The sequence below is a fragment of the Artibeus jamaicensis genome, unplaced genomic scaffold, assembly GCF_021234435.1.
Source record: "Artibeus jamaicensis isolate MK-2021 breed Jamaican fruit bat unplaced genomic scaffold, CSHL_Jam_final scaffold_614, whole genome shotgun sequence".
Taxonomy (NCBI): Eukaryota; Metazoa; Chordata; class Mammalia; order Chiroptera; family Phyllostomidae; genus Artibeus; species Artibeus jamaicensis.
Window position 1 is genome coordinate 2304823 of NW_026522050.1, and position 25869 is coordinate 2330691.

Genomic DNA, 25869 nt, shown 5'->3' on the forward strand with positions numbered 1-25869 from the left:
CAAAGTGGCTCGCAGCCTTGAGGGTGTGTTACCTTTGTAACTAAAAAAAAAAAAAAAAAGTAATAAGTCAATAAAATAATATAAAATAAAATACTTAGTAGCCCCTGAAAGCCAGGTCTGTGTCTTACTTTCACTTTGTGTCCCTGGGCCTGGCACTAAGGGACACGGAGGGGCATAATGAGGGGAGGAATCCCCTATCTCAGAGCCTCATCTGGCACCCCGGTCAGCACCGGGGCCTCTGCTCCCAAGTGGCCGAGAGGAAGTGCCGCTCCGCCCCGAGACAGCAAGGCCAGCAGCAGAGGGTGCACAGCTGCGGGAGACTCCGTTGGCCCGAGGGGACGTCTCTTGTAAATCATCATGGGGTTGAGGAAGAGATGGGGCATTTCCGATGGTGATAGACACCTTTAGGCACTTAAGAAATTCTAAGCCCACCCTCTCTTTATAAACACTTAGGCGATGGACTTCCTGAGTCCCTAGTCATTTAATATTTCCCATGGCTCCCGGAAGGCTGGGATTGCTGCCTTTTTATAAACCGTGCATGCTGTTAAATCTTAAACGGTGTCAGACTGGTCCATCTTGCTCACTACTGTATTCCCAGGGCCTAAAAGCAGGCGGATACACAGTAGGTGTTGAGTGAGCAAACCAACTTCTCGAGGGTGAATTTAACGGAACGCTGGGACCTCCCCAGCGAAGAGAATAACCCATCCCTGGATAATAAGACCCTGCGTCGGCTCCCGCACCCTGTCATTTGGACCTCTAGGAATCGCCTTTGTTGTGGGCGACCAACCACAGGCAAACCAAGCACCTGCTCTGTCAGCCGGTCCTCGAGGAAGGACCCTAGGCAGCCGCGCCCCCGGCTGCCTCTCCAAGCCCCTTCTCTCTGCTTCCCGGGAGCTGGGGGCTCGAGGCATCCCGGGGCTCGAAGCCAGAGTTCGCCCCAGTACTTCCCAACCTTGGTGGCGCGCGTCCCCAGGTGCCCGACACCCCGCCCAGGGTCAGCGTTCGTCGCCTCCTCCGCCCAGGCGAGGGGTCTGAGGCTGCGTCGAGGGTCTCATCTGGCACCCCCAGGCCTGCGGGGGCAGGAGCCTGAGTCAGGGCGGCGTAAGCCCTCTTCTCTCGGCTTCCATCCTGGGGCCCCCTCCACCCTGCAGAGTAGGGCCCCGGCGCAGCCGGCCATTCCCGGGTCTCCGGCACGCCCCTGTTCCCGCCCGAGTCTCCGCGGCCGCAGCTGCGGCCCCCGGCCAGCTCCATAGCAGCTTCGCCCGTCCGTCCCTCCAGTGGAGAAGCCAGGACTCCGGGCGCTCCCGGGCGGCTCCCGCGGGAGGGGGCGCGGCCGCCCCCGCAGCTCCACCCTCTCTGCCCGGCCGCAGCCTTCTGGGGCCCCTGCCAGTTGCGTCCGCCCTGGGGCCCGCGCGGAGCTTGCGCCGGAGGAGGCAGTCTCACCGGGCGACCCCCTGCCGGCGCGGATGCGCTGAGATGCCCGGCGGGTGTAGCGGCTGCGAGCCGAGCTTGGGTGGAGGCGCGTCGCAGCGGACGCGGCGCCCCTCGCCAACTCGGTGACTCTTCAGGAGCTGGGACCGGAGCCCCGGAGGCGACAGTGGGGCCGGCGCGGGTGGCAAGGTTCATTCTTCTAACGTCCCGGGCGGGCACCGGCTACGGAGCCTCGACCCGGCTCGGTGTCTCCCGCCTCTCCCCCACTCCCTCAGCCCCCAGCGAGCTGGCAGAAGGAAATAGCGCGCGGCCCCTTTAAATTTACCCAGGAGCCCTTAAAGGAGCCCCAGGGGCCCCCAGACAGGAATCCCCACCCCGGTCCAGCCCGCGCCGCCGAGCGAGCAGCCAGCCGTCCGTGCGGCCGGCTGCCCGGTGCATGCGCCCCGCGCCCCGGGACCCCGCGAACCGAGCGCCCCGCACGGGCCGTCATCGGCTCCGCGGCCCCGTGCCCCGCCGCCCCGGGGCCCCGCTCCACAGCACAGCGCATGGAGCCCAGCGGGGACCACCGGAGCCGGAGCAGCAGGGGCGGCCCCGGGCCAGCAGCGGCCTCGGCACGGGGCCGACGGCTGCCGCCCTCCGGATCGAGCGGCAGCGCAGAGCCCGAGGAGGACGACGGTGGTAAGGACTGGGGCGGGCAGCGCGGGTGGGGGCCCCGGCATGGGGGAGGGGAGGGCTGCGGCTCCGGGCTCCGGGCCCCTCTCCGCCACCGAACAAAGGGGGGGACGCGGGCAGGGCGGCCGGGGGCGCCACCTGGCGGGCACGGATCGCGGCTGCAGGGCCAGCGGGGGAGCCCCCCGCCCAGATCCCGGGGTCGGCCTGCGGGGCTCGGGCGGATCCCCTCCCCCTTAAAGGGCCCCGCGGGCCCCGCCTTGGAGGCCCAGCGGAGGGGCCCCAAAGGGCCTGGCTTGGCGCCGCGGGGCGCGCGCTCTAGGCTGTTGGACGGGGGCCCCCTCCCTCCCCTTTCTCTTTCAGACACCCAGGTGGTCTCCCTTATCGGGCTGTCTCTTAAAAGTCTGCCCAGACTGTGGATCCCTTTCCAGGGCTCCCCCCACCCTCAGATGAGCGGAGCTGGTAACTCCGCTGTGTTGTCTGGCTGGCCCGATCCTCTTGCTTAGAGACTGGAACTCTTTTTCTCCACCCCCCCGCCTCCCACCGCGTTCTCCCGTGGAAAGAGCGTAACTCGCACCGCCGGGGGCCTGCCCCTACCTTCCCCACTGCAGGCAGTTTTAAAGGGTTGGGCTCGCCCACAAAGGCTGACAACCCCTCCTGTCCGCGTGTTATCTCCTCCCGAATTTTCAGAAAAATTTGCCACAATTAGTCAGCTAGAGTGGGATCATCCAGTCCTCCCATTCGCTCTCAGAGGAGGCAGTTTCTTCATTCCCCTGCTGCAGAGTAAACGCCTTAAGACCCTTGGAGGTTCTGTCAGAGCTAGGAAGACTGCCCTAACCTTGGAGCTCCCCTCCCAGAAACTCTCCCCATCCCCTTTTGTTTTTAAAGAATTTCAGCTCCTCCCCTTTTTTCGGCTCTTAAAGGGCCAGTCCACCTTAGACTAGCATAGATCCAGCGCTGGAAGGATGCTTAGAGACCAGCTAGCTGTCCAGTGCCTTGGCAGACAAAGAGCTTAGGCCCAGAGTGACAAGACCTGTCAAAGGTCACAGAGCAAGTTCCCAGTGAAGTCAGGACTTGAATCCAGATCTCTAACTCTGAAGACTGTGTTTGTTCTTTGGAGCGATTTGAACAAAAAACACAATGGTGACAGGAGCCCTCTCTGTTCCTGTCTTTGTTTCCCAGACCCTGAGATTCTCTGTTTGGATAATGATCACACCTGGCTATTCATCTTAAACAAAACTGGGTCCAAACTGTAGGGAGGGCGGGACTGTTCAGGATCTGTCTCTGGCAAAAGGGAGCATCGCTGGGTTAGTGGGTTCTGCGCTGACCACCCTGGTTGCTGCCCTCTGATTGCCGGGCAGTGGCTGGCTCCCAGCCAGAGCAAAAACCAAATCCCCAGAAAGACTTAATGGTCTCCCAGGGGTGGGGACCACTCTGGTGGCTCTTCTGCTGTCCCCTAGGGAAGTCAGGGTCCTAAAAAACGCCTTTTCCTGGAGACGTTGACAGCTTTGTCCTGGGGATCCCTCCTGTGGCTGCCTATAATTTGGGAAACTGACAAAGCTTAGTGCCCCTAAAATGGGGCTCTTGGGAGATTGTACTGGAAAGAGGGAGAAGCTCTTTGGGTGGGGCCCTCCTGGCTGGGGCCTCGGGCGGGTGGGTCCTCTGTGCAGCCCTGGATGCAGACAGATGCCCCCTTTGTTCTCGCCCTGCTGCCCGCTCTGCTCCAGCTGTAACCGCCCCGGCATGCTGCTCTCCTGGCTTTACCCCTACAGCTCTTGTCCAAAAAGGGTACCTTTCAGAGCTGGCTGCCTCCTTGGTCTTCACCTTATTTTTTTAAAAGTCAGAGCTAGTCCCTCACAGTGTCCTGCATCCTTTTGTTCTCGATCCTCTCTTAAAGGACCCTCGCTGTCCGTAAAGGGCCAATGTTTTGACTCCCTGCTCTCCCATGTCCCTTTTATTGCTGTTGCCATCCCTTTCCTGCCCCTGAACGACCCCTCCCTCCCCCCTTTCTTGGGCTGCAAAAATCAAAGCCCTGGGTTCTTTCCTTGGAAATTGGAGATTGAAAAACTGTCTCCCTTTCCCCCTCTTCAGGGCAAGATCTTCATCTGGAAGGGGGTGCCTTGGGGTCCTGGGGGAGTGCCCCCCCTCCCTCTTCCAGGGCCAGGGGATCAGCATCTGCAGGCAGGAAATACTCAGACCACTGTGAGGCCTGGGCCTCGAGGCCTGGAAAAAGCCGCATCCCGGGCCGTGACCACCGGCGATACTACCATGACCACTGGCGGCTGGAGTACTTGATGGACTTCAACCCTGCCCGGCACGGCATGGTGTGCATGGTGTGCGGCAGCTCCCTGGCCACGCTCAAGCTCAGCACCATCAAGCGGCACATCCGCCAAAAGCACCCCTACTCCCTGCATTGGAGTCCCCGGGAGAAGGAAGTCATCAGCAACAGCTGGGATGCCCACTTGGGGCTGGGGTCCTGTGGAGAGGCCGAGGGCCTGGGGGCCCAGGGGGCGGAGGAGGAGGAGGAGGAGGAAGAGGAAGAGGAGGAGGAGGGGGCCAACCTCCAAGCTTGCCCACCCAAGGGCTCAGGTAATGTAGGACATGGAGAAGCAGGGGCCTGGGTGGCAGGTGGGGCCGAGTGGGGCCAACCCTGGCTTCTCAGCCAATTAGCTGACTTCCTTTGGGTGGGGTCTGCTTATTGCCCTTGTTGTACAATAGTGGGGGAGGGACAGTGGGACAAGGGAGTCTCTAGTGTCCCAGACAGCTCTGACATTCTGTTGTTTTAGAAGGATCGACTGGAGGCTGCAGGGGCAGGGCTGGGAACAGAAGGTGCTGGAGAGACATGGCTGGCAGTCCAGTCCGGAGTAGGGTCTGGGGGAGGAAGGGGTGGGCCTTAGGGTGTGTGTACAGGAGGGTTAGGAGATGGAGGGTTTCAAGAGTTGAGGGAAGAGGAAGAGGCCAATGGCTAGGCCAGGGGCTCACAGTGAGGGAGAGGCTTCTGGAGGACCTGGCTGTGGTGGGGGGGCTCCCCCAGAGGGCCAGCATCTCAGTTCCTTCCCTCCCTCCAACCCTTTCAGGCAAAGCCCCAGCTGGCAGGGGTGGCAGGCGCCAGCGACGAGGGGGCCCAGTGGCACCCCGGGCTCGGCGTCAGCGCCTCTCGGCCTCCCGGAGGGCCCGGGGCAGCAGGGGGCTGGGGGCTCGGCGCCTGGAACGGAGGCTGAAGGAGTCCCTGCAGAACTGGTTCCGGGCAGAGTGTCTCATGGACTATGACCCGCGGGGGAACCGGCTGGTGTGCATGGCCTGTGGCCGGGCACTGCCCAGCCTGCACCTGGACGACATCCGTGCCCACGTGCTGGAAGTGCACCCCAGCTCCCTGGGGCTCAGCGGCCCCCAGCGCAGCGCCCTGCTACAGGCCTGGGGTGACCAGGCTGAGACACTGTCTGAGCTCACTCAGTCCCCACCAGGTGCGAGGCCCATCCCAGGGCCAAGACCTCCTCATAAGGGCTGAAAAGTGGGGTCTGGCTAAAACCGGGAGGGACTCACTCGTGACCCCATCCCCCCCACACACATTGGCTCGGGCCTCACGCTTGGGGCTGGGGTGAGGAACAAGGGACCTCCTTCTGCGTGGGTAAGGGCAACCCAGCCAGCAGGCTGAGCCCTTCTCCCTCACCCCTTCCCCAACAGACGATGACCTCGTCCCCCAGGACCTGACCAGAAAAAGCCGGGACTCGGCCCCCGCTGCTGGAGCCCCCTCCTCTCAGGATCTCAGCCCCCCAGACGTAAAGGAAGAGGCTGGCTGGGTCCCTAAGAGGCCCGGGCCCGCAGAGGAGGAGGAGGAGGAGGAACTGGAGGAGGGCGAGGGGGTGGGGGTCCCAGGCCGGGGGCCACGAGGCCGAGACCACCGCCGCCACTACCAGGAGCGTTGGCGACTGGAGTACCTCATGGAGCTGGATGGCGGCCGGCGCGGCCTGGTGTGCATGGTGTGCGGGGGCTCGCTGGCCTCGCTCAAGATGAGCACCATCAAGCGGCACATCCGCCAGCGCCACCCGGGCTCCACGCGCCTCAGCGGGCCTGTCAAAGCCCTCATCGCCCAGGAGTGGAGCGAGAAGGCCACCCACCTGCTGGCCCTGGGGCTGCCCTGCCCTGAGTCCCCCAAGGACCCTGCCGCCCCCAGCACAGCCGCAGCCTCGGAGGAGGGGGGAGGGGACGAGGAGGAGGAACCAGAGGAGGAGTGGTGGGGTGAGCTGGTGGAGAGCCAGAGCAGGCGGAGAGGGAGAGGGGCAGGGGCCCAGCCAGGCAGGGAGAACGGGCAGGGGAGTGCTCGGGTAGAGAAGGGGACGGGGAATGTGGAAGGCTGGAGAGGAGACTGGGGGGGGTGGGGCCGGAGAGCAAAGATGGGGGTTGTGGAGCTGAGGCACGGACCGGGCTGCTTTCCACCCATCTGCTCCAGTGCGGCCCTTTGTCTCTTCCTAGGTGATGCCCCGCTTTCCCCTGGGGAGACATCGGAGCGGCCTACTGAGGAAGAGGAGGACGACGAGGATGGCCAAGAGCCCGGGGGACTCGCCTTCCCGCCCCTGCCGCCGCCGCCGCCGCCACCTCCGCCGCCGCCGCCGCCCCGCAGCCGAGAGCAGCGGCGAAACTACCAGCCGCGCTGGCGGGGCGAGTACCTGATGGACTACGACGGCAGCCGGCGCGGCCTGGTGTGTATGGTGTGCGGCGGCGCGCTGGCCACGCTCAAGGTCAGCACCATCAAGCGCCACATCCTGCAGGTGCACCCCTTTTCCATGGACTTCACGCCGGAGGAGCGCCAGACCATCCTGGAGGCCTACGAGGAGGCGGCGCTGCGGTGCTACGGCCACGAGGGCTTCGGGCCGCCAGCCCCGGCGCCGCGCGACGGCGGCACGGACCTCAAGGCGGGCGCTGTGTGTCGAGCGTAACTGGCGTAGCCGACTCACGGGCCGGGCGGGGCGGCCCTTGGCTTGGGAGAGCGCCGCCACTGCCCCCCGCTGGCCGGGCCGGGCGGAGATTGAGGATCGGCGGGGTGCCGCGGAACTCCCGAGTTGGTCGGACTTCTGGTCCTGGCCCTCCCTGCGCAGGGCTCCACATTTCCCGAGGAGCCACAGCGGTCTCCAGGTCTCCAGGCGTCTGTGCCGAGCGCTCGCAGCCTCGGCCAGCGGGTCCTGTGCGGGACCAGGATGGGGGCGCCTCCAGTCAGTATTAGGACCCCAAGGCGGGCTGGCGGGAAGGCCCCTTCCCTGCCTGGGGCCCGGCTCGGCGGTGTTGCACGCCCGCAGGCCAGGTGCCCGTGTCGGGCCGGCTGCCTTGGCCTTTGGTGTTCTTGGCCGCTCTGAAGCCCGTACAGCGGACGCGGGCCTGCACGGGAGGCGGGGCCCGGGAGCTCGTCCGGCCTAGAAGGCGGGTGGGACCGCGGTCCGGCTGCGGCTGGGGGGCGGGGCGGAGCTGGGCCGGGACTGCTGGCTGCGCCCTGCTCTCAGGGCAGGCTCTGTGGGGACAGCAAGCTGGTGGTCACACCCGCCTCCTTGCGTCCGCCTACCCAGATCTTGTAAAGGGATTAGTACTTTCTCTTTTACTCCTCTCCTGCTACGGAGGCCTCCGTTCACCTCTCCGCCCAGACGCTGCTGCTTTCATTGAAGCACCTCCATGGGTCCGAACCCGGGACACTGGGGGTCCCGGCAGTTGGCAGTATATTCCTGTTCCTTCCCTGTTCCCCTTTGTACGCGGTGGGCGCGCCACCCGTTCTCAGTCCCCAGGGCCTGGGGCCGAGCCTCGGCCTTCCTTTCTCTTCCCCGCGGCAGTGCCAGGCCCTGTGAGGCCGGGAAGGGGCCCCGCGATCTCCCAGGCAGGTCCGAGAGGGATGTGTCGATTCATTCTCCTGTGGAGAACAGGTGGCCCCGAGATCAGGCCCTTTTTGCTCTTTGTATTTTATTTTGAAACTGTATTTAATGCTTTTATATGAAAGGGGAGGGGCGGGGAGAGAGCTGTCCCAGTCACCCTTATGTGCAAATGTCTTATTTATTATGCGTGTATCAGAGATAAGCTGTGAGGTGGTGGAGGAAGTACTTAAAGGAAGAAGGAGCAAGGACAGGGGATGAGAGGATCCCAAACATCCCATGCTGTGATTCTCCAGCCCCGGTGTCTGGTCTTCATGTAGCCAGGCCAGTTCTTTGGGTCTTAAGGCCTGAGAATGGGGAGGTCAGCGGGTGGGACTTGACAGCTGGGCCTGGAGGTGGAGGGGCCCTGGCACCTGGGGCCAGGGGTTGCCTCTGTGGGTGGGAAAGCAGATAGCAAAGAGGAAGCCCTTCCTCTCATCCCAGCCCCCACAGACCAGAGCCCAAGGTTCAAGTGCCTCAGGCCCAGTCCCCTGGACTCCTGATTTGGAAATTGGATTTTATATCACAGATTTTATAGCATTTTTATATAATTCAAGATTGTCAGAGTTGGAAAGACCTTGGAGGCCAACTAGTATCTGCCCCCACCCCTTTCATGGATTGGTAAAACAAAGCCCAGAAACGGAAATGATCACACAGCCAGCTAGGAGCAGTACAGAAACTAGTACACAAAACTACTTCCAGGTCAGTTTCTTTGCACTACACGACACTGCCTCCCGATGTCTGGTAAACTATATAAAGAGTTCCCGTCAGGCCTGCCCAAGGGCGATGCGTGCTGGGCCCACAGGCAACCACAGTGCAGTCCGCTGTGATCTGGGGACAGAACACTGCACACTTCCCTGAACGAGCCCCCTTCCTGCGGGTCTTTCGGCCACCATAGACTTTGGCTGGAAGGCGCGGGCAGTGGCCTTCTGCACCGAACCTGGGCTTTGCAACCCGGCCCAAGGTCTTCCCAGTCCTCCCTGTAGGGCAAGGGCTCAGGAATTGCTTCCCTGGTTGCTGCCTCCAGGGAGTCAGGAAAGACTTGCACTGGCCTCACGGGCCTCTATTCAGCTGAAAAATGAGTAACCAGTGTGAACCTCCAGGGCTTTTGAAACAGTGTTACAAGCTTGAGACCAAGGATTATGGATGGCATCGGGCTGGGCACTGCCATTCTTTTGTTTTCCTTCACACGTTTTCAAGTCCAGAGTGAGTATTTTAACACTTCTACTCCGTTGGAAACAGTAGGCATACCAGGCAGCCTGTTGCAGTCACCACGCCCACCGCTCAAGTTCAGGTCAGCCAGGGCAGAGCTGGTTGGGAATGGTATTTCCTCTGGATAGGAAGGGACCGACCTTAGGACAGGAGGGGAGGGCTTCCTGACACTCCAGTGGTTCTGGGTGGCACCAGACCAGCAGTATTGAGAAAACTCACAGAAATGGAAATTATTTGGCCCAGTCTTACTCAGACTCTGGGGCAGGGCCCAGCAATCTTCGTGAGCCCTTGGACCACGAGCCAGGCTCGCTGCAGTGCTGAGCCCCTGTGACCCAGGAAGTGCCCCTGGCATGATGGCCTCACTGCTTGCAGGTCAGGGGGTCCTCATCTCTAGGTGACCTTCCCTGTCCCTGGAGTCGGACACAAACAGGTGAAGTCTCTTCATGAGTTTTGTTAATGGTATGCTTGCTCTTAAGGCCAATATGTAAATGTTACTCTGAATACATATTTATATACCATGTTAGTGACATTATTTGAACATTCTTATGCGTATTTGTGAAGTTTGCATCAGCTATTTTTTTTTTTTTACTTTCAGCCTACGTTTTCTAAGAGGTATGTTGAATAAATTCCTAAATTCCGGCATTAAGGGTCACAGCAGCCTTAGTTTTGGAGAAGGGCAAGTCCCAGGTGACAGGTTGTTTCAGCAAAGACCTAACGTGTTTGGTTTCCATTTTCCATGACAACTGACTCGAATTTTTTAAGTGCTTTGTAGTCATGTGTGGTTAGAGGCTGCCTCACATGTTGCAGGTGGGGAGCCCTCCTGGGCTGGTGTGAGGCTGGGAGAGCAGACCCCGCCGACCCCTCCCGCCCCTCGTGTGCGCTCTTACTTTCAGAAACCAAATGCACATCTTTGCTCTACTATGGAAATTCTGCGATCGTGGGCGTCAGTGCCGGCTACCAGCTGTTAGTTGCTTCTTAAAGCCTCAGAAGCGGAGTGGGGATGGGGGCTCGTGGAGGCCTTGTCTGGTTCTTCCTTTACCCAAACTGTGTATAAAGAATAAAGTTAGCAGAATGACACCAAAGTCTTTTTTTTTTTATTAATACCACATCAATTTGCAGTTTTACAGGAACCAAGATTTAAGCTCCTTAGGCGCTACTGTATTTTTATGTTGCACGCACATACACGCACACAGCTTCATTAGTGATTTTTCATCTACAGGTTTTTCTTAAAAAAAAAAAAAAATTTCCTGTGTGGCACAAAGATTTGTCCAATCACCTAAACACAGCATAACAAAACAGAAGAGCGGGTGTGGGGGCTTCCAGTGCAGAACACAGTCCCTTGGGGGGGGAAGCCCCAAAGATGATCAGTGCACGGCACCTTGGGGGGGGAGGGAGAACACCAGTCAGCAAGTTCAAAAGGAAAGCGGGCCAAGAAAATTAAGAGTGGAGTAAGGCAAGGGTACCTTTTACCCATCTAAATTGCTAAGTAATCCCCCCTGACGTAGAGAGACGACTCCTGCCACCTTCTACAGAGTCGTGTGCTCTGGGACAGTCGAAGGTTGTAGCCCTTACTTCCAAGTCACCAGCGCACATCCCCTCCGGATCCTCATGGCGAGTTACTATCCGAAGGAACTCACAGATGGCTTTCAAGTTCACGGAATGTTCATGCTCTGAGGGGAGGGAGATGCTTCTCAATCTCACATGGGAATCCTGGCATCCCCCTCCGTCTGACGGCATCCTGAGCTGTTCCGTTGTCTTCACTGTGCGCAGAGCCCACCAGCGGCGCCTGACCCTGCCTGGCAGCCCTTACTCAATGCTTCCTGGAAAACCTCAAAGAAAGCGCCCTGGGCCACAGCCAAGGTGCTCTCGGACATTTCATGTGCCTGGACAGGAAAGGAACCTTCAAAACAGAGCACAACCCAGAGGCTGGCCTCCAAGGTGAAACTACACGTGAGCCACGAAATGCACTTCCCTACACTACTCTGTGGTCTTGACCACACACACACACACACCATGTCCTCACAAGCCGGCTCAGCTGGGGTCCTCGGGGTTCAACGAGGACCGAAGTTAAAGCAGCAGCCCGTAGCCCTGCCCGGTGGCTCAGTCAGTTGGAACATCCTCCTGTACGTCAGAGGTTTCGGGTTCAACCTCCGGCTGGGGTGTGTATGGGAAGCAACTGATTGATGTTTCTCTCTCTACCCCTTTCTCTCTCTAAAATCAGAAAACATCCCTGGGTGAGGATTAAAAAAAAAAAGATGTAGGCCATGAAGGAGGAAGCTGTAGGGAAAAGAGAAAAGAGAAAAAGCCTGTGTTTCTGTGGTTCGCCTCCCGAGAAGGTCCCCCTCCCCACACACGAGCTGAGATAGGATCACGGTAACTTGACGACTGAGGAGCCCACATGCAGATTTTCTCTGACAAGTTTACAGCAGTTACAGACATTTATTTCATAATAAGAAAAGTACGACCATATTTATTAAACTTGAGGTGCGGTGGAGGGAGGAGGGAGGAACGCACACTCAGGAATGAGTCCTCACACCGAAGCCCGACTGCTGCCGAAACGCCCGACGCCTGGTCCGGTGGTGGAGCCTTTCCTTCCCCAGCTGTGCGGGGTGGGGGTGCGGGGCAGAGGGCGCTCGAGGGCGGCACTCCCACCCCCTCCCCAGGCCCACGGCCTGCGCCCATGCCCGGCTACCAGGGGGCGTCCCGGGAACCAGGACATTACTGCCACCTGTTGCCTATTCACAGAGCTGGAAGCCACAGGGATAAGTGAAGAGGAGGAATGTGAGGGCAGCCGCTCACCTTGTGCGGCAGGAAGAAGGGGGCGAGGGCTGCAAAAGCCGCGGACCTGTGGGAAGGGCCCGCTCTCGTCCCTAGATCATTTTTCTGAAGTTAACCATTATTTCTTAACTTAAAAATAGGGCAGAATTATGATGGGAAACTATGTAAGAAAATTACATAGCTTTGAAAATTAAATAGAAGAACCCAAAAGATGTGTTTTATCTTCCTTTTTTTTTTCTTTTACCTGCTGATCCTTCCCCTTTCAAGCTACACAGAAAAGCTCCACCACCACCATTAAGGTACTGATTTATCCATTCGACTGATTCTGTCTTTATTCTTTCGGGTTCTAAGATATCAGTTCATTTTTTAGTCCAATAATTCTTGTGCTTGATACTGCAGGTAAAAGGGAAGGAGGGGGAAACACTAAACTGGGGGGAGGGGCTTGGAATGCAGGCTCAAGCTGACACTGAGCACTTCCCTTCAAAGTACAAGGAACACGATATAACTATTAAATGGTGTTTTAGTGACTGTGGCATTTCTGGTTTCCATGTACTTATTCTGCCTTTTTCTTTGCAATTCCAGGTAGTTTTGCTTGGATCCTATTGAGAAGGAAAAGAAAAGGTAAAAGCAGCCATTAGTTCTGGGGTTTTATTCCAACAGTGATGCTAGAGGACAGGCGTGGACGTGCTGCAGGCGTGCGGCACACCGCCTCCCACTCCCAGAGGGCTCCCTCCGGGTGACGGGAGTCTGGTGTGGGGTGGGCCAAGGGCTGCACCAGATCCCCTCCCGGTCCCTGCCGCTGAGCCTGCTGCCTGCCCTCTTTCACTGCCAGAGCCTCACAGGCCCTTTGCTGGGGTTCCAGAGCAGGGTAAGGGTACCTGGGTGTAATGTCTGCGGACTGCTCTCCACACTGGCAGAAGAGCCCAGTTCTCTGTAAATGCCAGGTCACCCACTGGTACCAAAACAGGAATCAGAAGGGTCCCAGGAGTCAAAAGTCAAGGAGACATATCTGAAAAACTACAGGAGCTGCCATGCCAAAAGTTCCCAGCTCCCTGGAGGACACCAAAGCTGCCCTTTGTTGTTTATGAAGACTCATCATTACCAAGGTCACTCACGCCCCTTAGCTAATGTGGAAGCTAGTCCCCACAAGTGTGACATCCCAAGGCAGGCAGCCGAGGGATGCTAACCAAGGCATCAGGTTTAAAGCTAAGCTTTGACCAACCATTCTCCAAAATCAGGAGTGAACAGCACCTAGGTACAGACTTTGTGCCAACTGTCCCTGCCTGGTCCAGCGCTGGTATGCACCCAAAAAGAGCAGGTAAAGACCCTGGATCAAGCCAGAGCTGGGTGAAAACAGCCGGTTTCCTGTTCGTAAAGCTGCAGAGAGCACTAAAATGTGGGGTGTGAGAGGGGCCGGCGCAAATGGTGGATTTCACTATGATGCTTTGTTTCTTAAAGAATATCTGAAAAAACCAGAAAACTGCTCACATTTTTGAAGTGTTGGACTCACAGTGTTTGCTGTAAATAATGCAAAATTCAAAGAAAGTCTACTGATGCTTCACTTTTGATTTAAATTGGTTTTAAAAAGGAAAACAATCAGATAATCCCAGGAAAGAGGCAGAGTTGGCCCTGAAGGCACTTGTTTGACTTCTAGAAAGGCAGGGGAGAATCTGGCTGCCGTGGACATGGATCAAAATAAAGGAGAGGGAGGCAAGCGCCAACACTTAGAGCCAGTTCAAAGGGCAGAGTGGTCCTGACCCCACTGATACTTTGGTTTTTTTGTAACTTAGAAGCATTTTATTATTTCAAGCAACTCTCTATACATATTTACTAGCAATTTCTCCCACTGACCCTTTTTAATCTAAGATTCAAAGAATGTGTTTTTAAAGAAGCAGATAAAACAATTTCTTGTAAAATCGAACTATTAGGTCCTCCCCACCCCCGGGTGAAAATCTGGCACCAGCATCTGACGCAGGGGACTAAACCCGAGGGCAGGAAGAGCGCGGCAGTGGAACTCGGAGCCCAAGCACACTTACTTTTCAACAATCGACTTGGTCTGATCGCGGGCGATGCCAACATAGTGATCAATCTGGGTCTGCAAGGGAGGAGAGTGACTCAGCTGTGGCCACACACAGATTGACAACTTCCCCGGAGGTAATGTTCTTTTGTTCGGAGTAACTATTTTTAGAAAACACTACTGAATATTCTGGAAAACGAAAATAATGCCCAGCCTTGAAAAGTAATTTTTAAATGCCAGCATTTCAGACTCCAAATTGAAGTCCTAAAACACCCCAGACTCAGCTGCAGGGAAACCACCGGTTTCCCTGGCGGAGTGAAGTCTTACTTGCTGGGTGTGTCCTCTGGAGACATGGACTGACAAGGGCATTTTCTCAACACTAGGTGACACGTGTCTTGATCCACTTTCTGTGATCGTAAATATGTTTTGGCTCCTGGGCAAGACTAATCACTTAATACCAAACAACTGTGAAGTCTGCTGATGGATGACTCAGCCCATAAAGAGCGCACCCTGGCAGAACCTAGTATACCCTGCACACGCCATTCCACAACGCTAACATCTGTTCGCGCCGACAGCGCCTGAACAGCCGTAATCGCTCCTTAATCGCTCCTTTTTAGACATGAGCTTTGATTTATTTAAATATTTTTTCAAGTTGTTTTTTTCTGAACAGGTAACGCACTACGTGATAAAAACACAGAAGGCACACGACGACGTGTGACAGTCTCCCCACCCTTCTGTCTCCTGGCCGGTTTTCTGCTTAGAGGGAACCACCACCAGTTTCCTGTGGGCACTTGGAAAAGTCAGACTGTGCAAGAGTTTGAAGAGATTGCTCTGAACTCTCCATGCCTAAAAAATGAACTGGAACACCAGTCGCACATCAGCGGGCACGTGTGAGGTGGAACAGGCCGGTGCTCACCTTGTACTTCTCATAGACGATGGGAACGCTGAAAACGAGGAGTTCGGCTGGAAGACAGAATCGTGGGACATGGCAAGTGTAAATGTGGGACAGTCGCAAAGTCTCAGGACTCAAGTAACACGTTTTTCTTCATAAAATACAGAACATAAACCTTCAATATGAAAAATTCTGGCTAGCTCTCTCAGTTAAGGACAGTTAGATGCTGGTACACAGGCTACCACAGATAATTTCCAAATTATGAAAAGGATTTCTACAAGTAAGACCCCCATATGTAAATCAAATCTAGATGACTCTCCTTTCCTTCTCACTGTTTTGAATAGTTCTTTAAAATTAGGACCATTTCATAAACCTATGGTCACAAACACAGGTTCCTTCAATATCTAGTTCAAGGTTTCTAAGAAAGTTCAAGGCCGGGCTGTGCACAAGGTGGGGGCTGTGCTGGGCATTCGGTTGGCTCTGTCCTCACCCCTCACTTCCAAGAGCAGGGAGGCACTTCCCTCGCCCCCTTACCGAGAATCAGAAGGGTGATCCCATTGAAAACGGCGCCAACATAGGTCATCAGCCACATGAAGACAGCCAGCTGTGAAGGCCAACGTACGGGGTTAAGCAGGAATAGTTCTAACACAAAATTCAGGTTAATGATTTTCCTTCAGCTAATGAAGTCTACATGAGCTTAGTGATATATGCCGTAATTGCAGAATAAAGTCACTCCATTTGTGCTATATACATTTGAGGGTGCGTAAGAGGAGCCTGCAGCCCCTCAGGCCCAAAGACAGACTGTAAGTGTGTTTCCATCAATTACATTGTTCCCTGTTCTGACGTCAGTTCTCCAGGCATGAGACGACTCCCCCAACTACTCCTATCCCTGTTTTTATAGGTTGATGGAGATGAGTGATCAACCATTTTTGTCCGATAAAACCCTAGTTACTGTTTTTCCCCTGAATTGTAACACCACCCCTGGTTTTCCTCGGCCCACGACCGAGAACAGCAGTGGAACTGACCTTCAAGGAGTCAACCAGGTCCTCTACCAGGAAGAGGCGGACGATGAGCTTCAGGGCCTTGTTGACGTGCGCCAGGGCGGCGTTCACGTGGCCGTGGAAGGCCTCGGGGGACAGCGTGATGTCCACATCCAGGTAGGCCCTTCCGGAAGGAGAAAACAGCCACGCGTTGGACACAGAAGGAAAAGACCGCTGTCGTTAGCACAGCAGCCCTTCAGAGTGTGAAAGGCCCCACGGTTGCATTTAGAAACAGGGACATTTTGTTGTCATGGGGCAGGGCGGAGGCATCACTGTCATTTAGTGGCAGAGGCAAAGATGTCACAAAGTGTGGGACAGTCACAAGATATTTTCCCCCAACAGTTTCAATAGATCCTGAATTTTCTAAAACTGTATTTTGTTTATGTTAAACTTTACTAAGATTTTTTTCCCATCATTTTGAAAGATCACACTGTACTGGAAATCAGATATGTAGGTGCAAGTATCTGATATTTCTGCTTTCATTATTATTATGAAATTATTTTTTGTGTGTAGTCATTTCCAAGCAACTATATATTTACTGGAGTGAAGATTACTATACATGGCTATTTTATCATTCCTTTATATTACAATTATGATCTATTTTTAACTTTTTAATTTATAGATATATTATTTATGAATTTCTTGGTAAAATGATAAAGGAGATATAAAATATTTGTTTAAGAAAAAACAAAAAGGAGGGGAGCTACTGAGTTAACCAAACCGAAAAACACAGAAAAAGACAGACCCGGGTTCTGTTCCCGGAGGTGCCGTTTACTGAGATGTAACCATTTTTGCTCACGCGCTTGGCGCTGACCAAGCGTCCCCGAGCCCCACTGGGTGCGGTGCCTGGGCTACCAGCAAGGCGAGCCTGCTTTGCCTTAGAGAGCCCACAATCTTGTGGGAAAAACAGGGTGAACAGGCATGTTTTCCTCTATTGATTAAGAAAATATTTACTACCAAACACAAAAGTTATAAAAAGTACTTGTAATTAATAGAACTTGGCAAAACACATTTTACAAATTTACAACAGGGTCATGCAAGAGGGAAAAAACCCTAAGACATCTGAAACTTGTGGTAAAATAGTAAAATCTATTCACTCGTTCATTTAAACAACTATTGATGTCCTAAAGCTAATTTGCAATAACTTTTCAAATGCCACGTACAGTTCAACTTATTCCTTCCACTTTCACCAGGAGAAAATACAAGGACCACAGCCAGGGCCAGACACCTACTCTGCCAGTCCTGAGAGGTCACAGCAGGGGTGCTCTCCCCACGAGGAAAAGGTTTTTGAAAAAATAGTCACTTGCACTCTGGCTGGCGTGCCCCAGTGGACTGAGCGCAGCCTGAAAGGCTGCCAGCTTGACTCCGGGCCAGGGCGCGCGCCTGGGCCGTGGGCTAGAGCCTCAGCTGGGAGTGCGTGAGAGGCAACTGACTGACGTTTCTCTCACACGCCGCTGCTTCTCTTCCTCCCTCCCCCTCTCTAAAAATTAGTACATAAAATCTTAAAATATTAAAAAACAAAACAAAGACACTGTCATGTGCTAATGTTAAAAGGTTTTTTTTTTTTAAGATTTTATTTATTTATTTATCTTTAGAGGGGAAGGGAAGGAGAGAGGGAGAGAAACATCAATGTACGGTTGCCTTTCGTGGGTCCCCTGCTGGGAACTGGCCTGCAGGGAACCAGCCTGCAACCCTGACATGTGCCCTGTAATGTTAAAAGTTTTTATGGCCTAAGATTTTCAACAGTAAAAGTGTGAGGAACCTAGTTGTTAGAAGTTATAGCACCGTCTGAAAAGCTAGCAACAGGATCCCAAAAAGGCATGACCTACACTCACCAAGACGTGCCCCTGGTATTAAGAGAAAAATTAAGGAGAGATCACAAGGAAATCAGTAATGAAACTGAGGTAAACAGGCTGAGTTCTGATGCTCACCAAGCACACAGCCTCAACACCAGGATCTCCAAGCCCTTTGGAGACCGCACAATGTGGAGGCTTAGATGCGCGCTGGGCCCCCATCTAACCGGGCGCCATCCCAGACGCTGCGTCCTCTGTCTTGCTCAGGAATTTACACAGTCCTTCTTGGTCGTAAAGTGTGAGACTCTAGCTTGTCAGAAGTTCCTAAAAGGTCACTTTTTAAGGCGGCCCCACGGTATACACTTGATGTTTTATGTCACTGGATCAGCTGTTTTAGGCCCTGTAATTCTCGACTTTCCATCGGGTCTGATGTTTACACCTTCCCAGCCTCAGCAAACTCCTTCACTAAACTGCAGAGTGTTACCTGGGATCCGTCAACTCACTTGAATGGATGGCCTTCCTCTGACTTCTGCACGGCTTGGATGACAGACTTGTAGACCCTGAAGCTGATGGTGACGAAGAGCAGGGCCAGGATGAGGTACGAGACCACACTGATGACACTGAAAGCGGCCAGGGAGAGTAGCACGATCAGCGTGGTGCCAAAGACAAACCCGGTCTTCTTCACGTCCCGCCAGAAAATCAGGTCGTGCACTGCCGGAAGAAAAGGGGACACGTGTTACCGGGCCCTGAGCCTCCGGCGGGGCCGCTCTCTGCCTGGGTCCTGCGTGCCAGAGAAATGCCGGCCTCGAGTGTGGTTACAGCTGCCCCCTCCTCCGGGGAAATCTGGTGGCGAAAACCAGCCGTCAGGGCTGGCGGTGCACTACTCGAAAGGCTCCTCTGGCTTCTGGACAGGTTTATAAAAACTCGGGAACTTATTTTTTAGAGGTGACTGCCACTTAAGTACAATGGGGTAAAGTGTCACTTGGTTCGAATGTTTCAGCAGAAAGGATGGTAGAGCAAGTGTGGTAAAATCTTGGTAACTGCTGACTACATTAAGCAAACTATGCCGATAGGCCAGTTGGGTCAACACGCTATAAAACCAAAGCTAAACTGAAATGTGTAAATTGGGCTGAGGGGCAGAGAGTCGTGAATAAAAATAAATCAAGCTCTACACTAGTGTTAGCTGCAATGAAACACCAGCCCCTATGTTATTCGGAAGAGTACTCAGGACAGATTATGGGTAAGGGACTGTACCACTGTCTAAACCATGATACTTTTGAAAATAAGTGGGGGTACTATTAATAATTGCTAGGAAACAGGAATTAACTGAGACTGTCCCAGGCAAGTGGGTCTTATGACTAGGGACATCCAAACTGGAAAAATCCCCAGTTCTTCCACCTGAAGAGACCTCAAAACCCTGGGTATCAACTGCTAGTGACGACCTCCAATCCAGCAGTGACACCACAGCTGGGTTTCAATCTGTGAAGGCTCATTTCAACACTAGTAGCTCTACCATTGCAAGTTCCCTCTGCACTACTTTGGCTTGTATTTAAAAAGAGCAAGGGCTTTGGAGTTGGAGAAACATGAGTCTGAGTCCCGGTAATTTTATTACATTAATTAACCTTTCCAAACCTTTGTTTTCTCATCTATAAAATGAAGAAAGTGACATCTATTTCCTAGAGTTGTTTTAAGGAATATATAATATATAAGGCGAATGAATGTAGAAAACTTAGCATTGTAAATGACATGGTAACCGCTCAAATTTGAACTATAATAAAAATATGGTTAGCTTGGAAGACTGCGATTGAGGGTAAAACGAACTTGAATCTGATTCCAGTTGACGCCCTGGCACCTAGTTCCTTCCCATATTCAACTTCAACATTTCTCTGGAGCTTAACCTTGTTAGAGCCAAGGACACCTAACTTCAAACTAAGAAAATACTAAAGACACACTCATTGTACGGAACAAAGGATCGCGGGTTCCAAGAGTCTGGCCAGGGCATCCAACTACTAGGAGAAAGAAGAGGTATTAGGGTCACTGCGCGGAGGTCACAAGTCCCAGACGGTGATATTGCAAAGAAAGGAGAGAAGTGGGAGCCCTGGCGGGTGTAGCTCAGTGGTTTAAGCACAGGCCTGCAAACCGGAAGATTGCGGTTCGATTCCCCGTCAGGGCACATGCCTGGGTTGCAGGCCAGTTCCCAGCAGGGGCCAGTTCCCAGCAGGGGATGTACCAGAAGCAACCATACATTGATATTCTCTCCTTCTCTTCCCTTCTAAAGATAAATAAATAAATAAGTAAATAAAATTTAAAAAAAAAGAAAGGAGAGAAGTGGGAGTAACTCAGGCGCACCTGGCTGGACACTTGTCAGCTTTTGAGAGCAGTTCCTGTACTCAGAGGCCAAGTGCATGCATGTCACCATTCCTGTAACTATGGGAACAATTTCCACATGGAGTGCTTAGTATGGAACAAACCGACACCATGCGCCTCCTGATAAGGACACAAGACTGCGTCTATGATATTCTTGGGAAAACAACCGGAATCTAATGAGAAACACCAGACAAATGCAGACTGAGAAACGGTCTACAAAACTGGCCTGTGTTTTTCACAAATGTCAGTGGTGTGAGTGACAGGCGACTCGACAACACACAAACGCCAAGTGTGACCACAGACTGGCCGGTGGATGCGGGGGTAAAGTAGCCATAAAGAACATCACAGGGACAACCGAGAGAATCTGAATGTGGATTATATAAATGATAAAAGTTCTATCAGTACTGTTTCCTAAATTTGATAAAAATTTAAGTGTACTATCAAACAAAAAAATTCTTATTCAAAAGAAACGCACTCCAAAGTGTTTAGGGTACAGGGGCAGGCAGCCTGCAACCAGCTCTTAAATGGGTCAGGAAAAAGCATGTATCTGTCATGTGTGCCCTGGCCGGTGTGGCTCAGTTGGCTGGAGCGTCTTCCCACAAACCAAAGGTCTCGGGTTCAGTTCCTGGTCAGAGCACGTGCCCCAGCGGTGGGTTTGGTCCCTGGTGGGGCACGTACGAAAGGCAACCAATCAATGTTCCTCCCACGGATGTTTTCCTCCCTCCTCTCCCCTCTCTAAGCAAGTCCTCAGATGAGGATTTAAAACACACACATACAAACATGTGTCTACAGACAGAGGGATGAAGCGATAAAGCAAAAGTAACCGACTGTTAAGAACTGGTGTGCTCGAACAAGGGTTATACGGGAATTCTTTTGTACTAGGCTTGCTATATTTTATGTTTGAAATATTTGAAAGGAGGAATAAGAAAGAAACGCTTAGAGGCAAAGGCTGGCGCTCAGAGTGAAAGGCCACGATGTGTCAGTGAAAGGAAACAGGATGAAGACAGGACCGTGAATCCACCTCTGTGCAAATCAGAAGAACACCCTGTCCTCATGAACTCCTACTGCCACCTGCTGGAAACTAGTCGTAAGGAACACTCAAGCCCGGGTGGGTACGCTCAGTGGCGTGAGCGCCAGCCTGCCACCCGAAAGGTCACCGGTTTGATTCCCGGTCAGGGCACATGCCTGGGCTGCGGGCCAGGTCCCCAGTTGGGGGTCAGGCAAGAGGCAGCTGATTGCTGTTTCTCTACTTCTCTTCCTCCCTTCCACTTTCTCTCTAAAAAAATAAATAACTACAAATCTTTAAAGAGCGTGTTTCTACAAAGCCATTTCAAGAAAAACAAAATACGGACTTCAGAAAACCCCAAACACTCAAACCTAAATGTTAACACGCGTGAATGCTGCCCCCTAGAGACAGGCAGCACAGCACCCGCACAGCAGGTCACTGGGACGAGCGTTCGCGGTGAGCGCAGGGGAGCGCGGCAGATGAGGCTGGGGCCGAGGGAGGGGCTCGGTCCTGGAGCACTTCCAGGGGGCAAGGCAGGAGGCTTGGACTGCAGCTCAGGTGAAATGTGGAGTCACTACAGAGATGTCACGCAGGGGAAGGACATGATGTATTTTAACAAGAGGAGCACTTTTACTGCTGTACAGAGAGGATGGATGGGGAAGGGCGGAGAGGCTCCCTGGGAGGCTGACCTGGAGGTCCAGTGAGAGATGACGGTCATCTAAATAGGACAGGGGCAGTCAGGCTGGAGACGAGTGGACAGAGTCAAGCTATACTTTTGAGGTAGAACAGGCAGAACTTGATGATGGTCTAGATGTGGATGATGTGACAAAATATGACACCTAGGTTTGGGGCCTGAGTAAAAGGCTGAATGTGGTGTCGCACAGTACTGAGTATGCTAATTTAGGGCGGATGGCTAGTGACACCCATTATTAAAGGGGCGGTTAGATCCACCAGCGTGGAGCACACAGGACAAGTCTGAGCTGGGGATACACGTCTGGAAGCCACCAGCACACCAATAACAGTTAAAGGGCATCGAAACAAACGAGGTTACCTAGTACCGATAGGGAAGAAGGCCCAGGTCTTAATTCTGAGACACTCCAACGTTTAGTAGTCGGGTGGAGAAGAGCCGGTGACAGGAAACAGGAAGGACCCAGGGAGGCAGGGCTAACTGGGAGAGCAGAGGCTCTGAGGAGGAGGGTGTGCAGACTGGCTGAGCCTGCTGTGGCTGCACAAGGAAAACGGTGACCCTGGGTTTGGCAACAGGGAGAGAGGTGACGGCCCGATCCCAGCTGTTCAGTGGGGTGACGGGAACGCCAGCGGTTAGAGGGCAGTGGAGAGGAATCGGTAATGACACATGGTGGCAACGTGAGAAAAAAGGCCCGAGGAGCCCGACTGTAAAGGACAGTAGAGAGACACGCGGAGCAAGGCACAGTTTGTCCCAGGTGGAAAACTCTAAAGTGCACGTGCAGACAGGAACAGGCAGAAAAACGGGGCAGAAGCAGTGGAGTCCGGAACGGGGATGAGATCCGAAGCCCAGGCAAAAGGCTGACCCTCGTAACACAGTGATGAGCACAAAGACACAGAGAGGCCCGAATCGGAGAACAGGGGCTTCTTTTTGAAAGCTCCTATTTTCTCAACAAAAAGGAGCTGAGTTCATTAGCTGGGGTGGGGGCAGGAGGGCAAATAAGGTTTACAGAGAGAAAAAGATATAAAATAGTTATTTCAGAAAACAGAAAGTATTTTGAAGTTCTTAGAAGAAAACACAACATATCTTTGTGATCTTTGGCAGCAGAGGTTTCTCAGATAATACCAAAAGTGGGGGAAAACAGAAAAAAAAAAAAAAAAAAGATAAACTGGACTATATCAAAATTAAAAAACCTCTGTGCCATACCTAGAAAATGACAAGAAAACTCAGAGAACAACAATATATTTGCAAATTATATATCTGGTAAAGTATTTGCATCCAGATATATAAAGAATTATAACGCAATAAAAAAATTAGCCTAAATGAAAAATGAACAAAAGATCTGAACAGACACTTCTCCAAAGATACACAAATGGCCAATGGCACATTAAAAAGTGCTCATCATCATTAGTTATTAAGGAAATACAAATTGAAATTAAAATGAACCCACTAGGGTAGCTAAAATAAAGAGAAGAGTAACAAATACAAGTAAGAATGTGGAGAAACTGGAACCTAAACTCCTTGTGGGAAAGAAAGGGTACAGCCCCCTGAAAATCAAACACAGCTATTACATGGCCCAACAACACCACTCTTAGCAAATGTCCAACCAATAAAACCAGAACATACAACAACACAAAAAATAATGTATACCAATGTTCATAAGCATTACTCCTAATAGCCCCAAAGTGGAAACAATACGAACACCCGTCAAACACCCACCAATGCAAACATATAATAGAAGACAGGACACCCACACAATGGAATTATCGTTTGGCAATATGAAGGAATGAAGTTCTGGTGCTACATGCTACAGCATGACTAAAGCTTGAAAACATGAGGCCAAATAAAAGAAGTCAATTATGAAAGACCATGTTATATGATTCAATTTATATTAAATATCCAGAATAAGCAAATCTATAAAGAAGATCTTTAGCCCTGGTTGGTGTGGCTCAGTGGATTGAGCACAGACCTGAGAACCAAGAGGTGACAGGTTCGATTCCCAGTCAGGGCACATGCCTGGGTTGCAGGCAAGGTCCCCCCAGTAGGGGGTGTGTGAGAGGCAATCACACATTGATGCTTCTCTTACTCTTTATTCCTCCCTTCACTTCTGTCTAAAAGTAAATAAATAATCTTATTAAAAAAATAAAGTAGATCTTTAGTTGGTTAGGGTTGTGGTGATGGTGGAAAATGGGGAGGCCGCTGACAGGCATGTGGTTTCTTTTTGGTGGGGGACTAAGATGTTCCAAACTTGGATAGTGGTAATGACAACAACAAATTCTGTTGTATACTTAAATGGATGAACTGCACAGGTATGTGAACTGTGTCTCCATTAAGGTTTTAAAAAACCAAACAGATCTACGACTTACAGTCAGGGACTCCAATCCCCCTCTCCCAGTACTTGGTACAAAGAGCAGACGAACAGCCCTGCCTGCCGTGGCTCAGTGGACTGAGCGCCAGCCTGTGAACCGAAAGGTCGCTGGTGGATTCCTGGTCCGTGCGCGTGCCTGGGTGGCAGGCCAGGGCCCCGGTTGGTGGTGTGGGAGAGACGACTGATTGATGTATCTCCTGCACATCCATATTTCTCTCCCTCTCTAGAGCTATCTTCCTCCCTTCCCTCTAAAGATAAATACAACATTTAAAAAAAGAGTAGACCGGCGTTGATACGGATACAGAAGACTTGAACACTATTATCCAATTCAACATGTATGGAACACTGCACAACAGTAAAATACATGTTCTTTTCAGGTACTTGTGGAACATTTATTTTCCAAGGTAAAACAAACCCTGGGCCATGAAGTAGACCCTATAAATTTGAAAGGATTCAAGTAGTTTTTTATATGTTTCCTGACTACATTAAAAACAATAACAGAAAGATCTTGGGAAAATGCTCAATATTTGTAAACTAAACAACACACTTCTAAACAACCCATGAATCAAAAAAGAAAAATCAACAGCAAACTCAAAAGTATTTTGAACTGAGTGGAAATCAGACTTTGCGACTGTGGGAGAGAGGGGGGAACAAGGGGACTAAATGGTAACGGACAAACGTCCCAATAAGAACCGCTGGGGGCTCCGGCCGAAACTGCGTGGTATGGAAGTGCTTATGTTAGAGAAGGAAAGATGGTAATCAGCAACCTCAAAAGCTAGAAAAAGAACAACTTAAACCAAGGAAACAGAAGAAAATAATAAAAATCAGAACAAAAATCAATAAAACAGATAACTGAAAAACACCATATATCAATAAAACCAAAGTTGGCTGAGAAGCAATAAAACTCTAGCGCGAATGATCAAGAAAAAGCGAAACACAAATTGCCAATATCAAGAATGAAATAAGTGACACCAGTATAGATTTAACAGGTACTACAAGGGGAATATTATCAACACTGCTATGCCAGTAAATCAGACAATTTAGATTAAGTGAACAAATTCCTCCAAAGATACAAACTACCAAAGTTCACTCAAGAAACATAAACTGGAAGCATTTGCTATCTTGCTCCTTGGCATATATCATTAGTTTGGCTCAAATAAACTCTTCATAAAAATTTAAAAAAAGGGAAGCAACTGAATAGTCCTGTATCTATTAGAAATAAAACTTATAGATAAAATGCTTTCTATACAGAAAACTCCAGACCCAGACAGCCTCACTGGGGAATTCTGCCAAACATTAAACAAGAAATGATACTATTCTATATAAATTCTCCCAAAAATGAAGAGACGGCAGTATTTCCCAAAACATTTTACAAGGCCAGTATTATCCTGATTCTAAAACTAGGCAAAAACATTATAGGAAAAGAAAACTACAGACTCATAGTGCTCATGAAAAGATGCAAAAATTCTTAACAAAAACTTAGCAAATTACCTAACAATATGTAGAAAGAATACAACATGACCAAGTGGGCTCTTTGTTTTTAATAAAAATGCAAGGTTGGTTTAACATTCATAAATCATTTCATAAAATTCATCATATCAATGAACTAAAGAAGAAATATGATCATCTTAAAAAATACAGAAAAGGCATTTAACAAAACCCCAATATTGCTTCAGACAAAACTTTTCAGCAAGCTGGGTTAGAGAAAGAAATGTCCTCC

At 52.0% G+C, this 25869-nt stretch overlaps 2 protein-coding genes across 3 annotated transcripts in view; one reads left to right on the forward strand and one right to left on the reverse strand.

Moving 5' to 3' along the window:
* Positions 1 to 1402: 1402 nt before the first annotated feature.
* On the forward strand, positions 1403 to 10187 carry ZFTA (zinc finger translocation associated). Its single transcript, XM_037140217.2, has 5 exons — positions 1403 to 2109; positions 4192 to 4689; positions 5178 to 5564; positions 5785 to 6339; positions 6574 to 10187. The coding sequence occupies exons 1-5, from the start codon at positions 1977 to 1979 to the stop codon at positions 7035 to 7037; spliced, it is 2037 nt and encodes a 678-aa protein (XP_036996112.2). The 5' UTR covers positions 1403 to 1976; the 3' UTR covers positions 7038 to 10187.
* A 246-nt stretch (positions 10188 to 10433) lies between these two features.
* Positions 10434 to 25869, reverse strand: part of RTN3 (reticulon 3) — a 48956-nt gene continuing 33520 nt past the window's right edge. For both annotated transcript variants that reach the window (XM_037140218.2, XM_053659086.1), the window contains 6 exons: positions 18227 to 18434; positions 15916 to 16054; positions 15425 to 15494; positions 14915 to 14961; positions 14018 to 14076; positions 10434 to 12580 (listed from right to left, as the gene is read on the reverse strand). In XM_037140218.2, the coding sequence (XP_036996113.2) occupies positions 12535 to 12580; positions 14018 to 14076; positions 14915 to 14961; positions 15425 to 15494; positions 15916 to 16054; positions 18227 to 18434 (569 nt within the window). In that variant the 3' untranslated portion in view covers positions 10434 to 12534. The remainder of the gene's footprint in view (positions 12581 to 14017; positions 14077 to 14914; positions 14962 to 15424; positions 15495 to 15915; positions 16055 to 18226; positions 18435 to 25869) is intronic.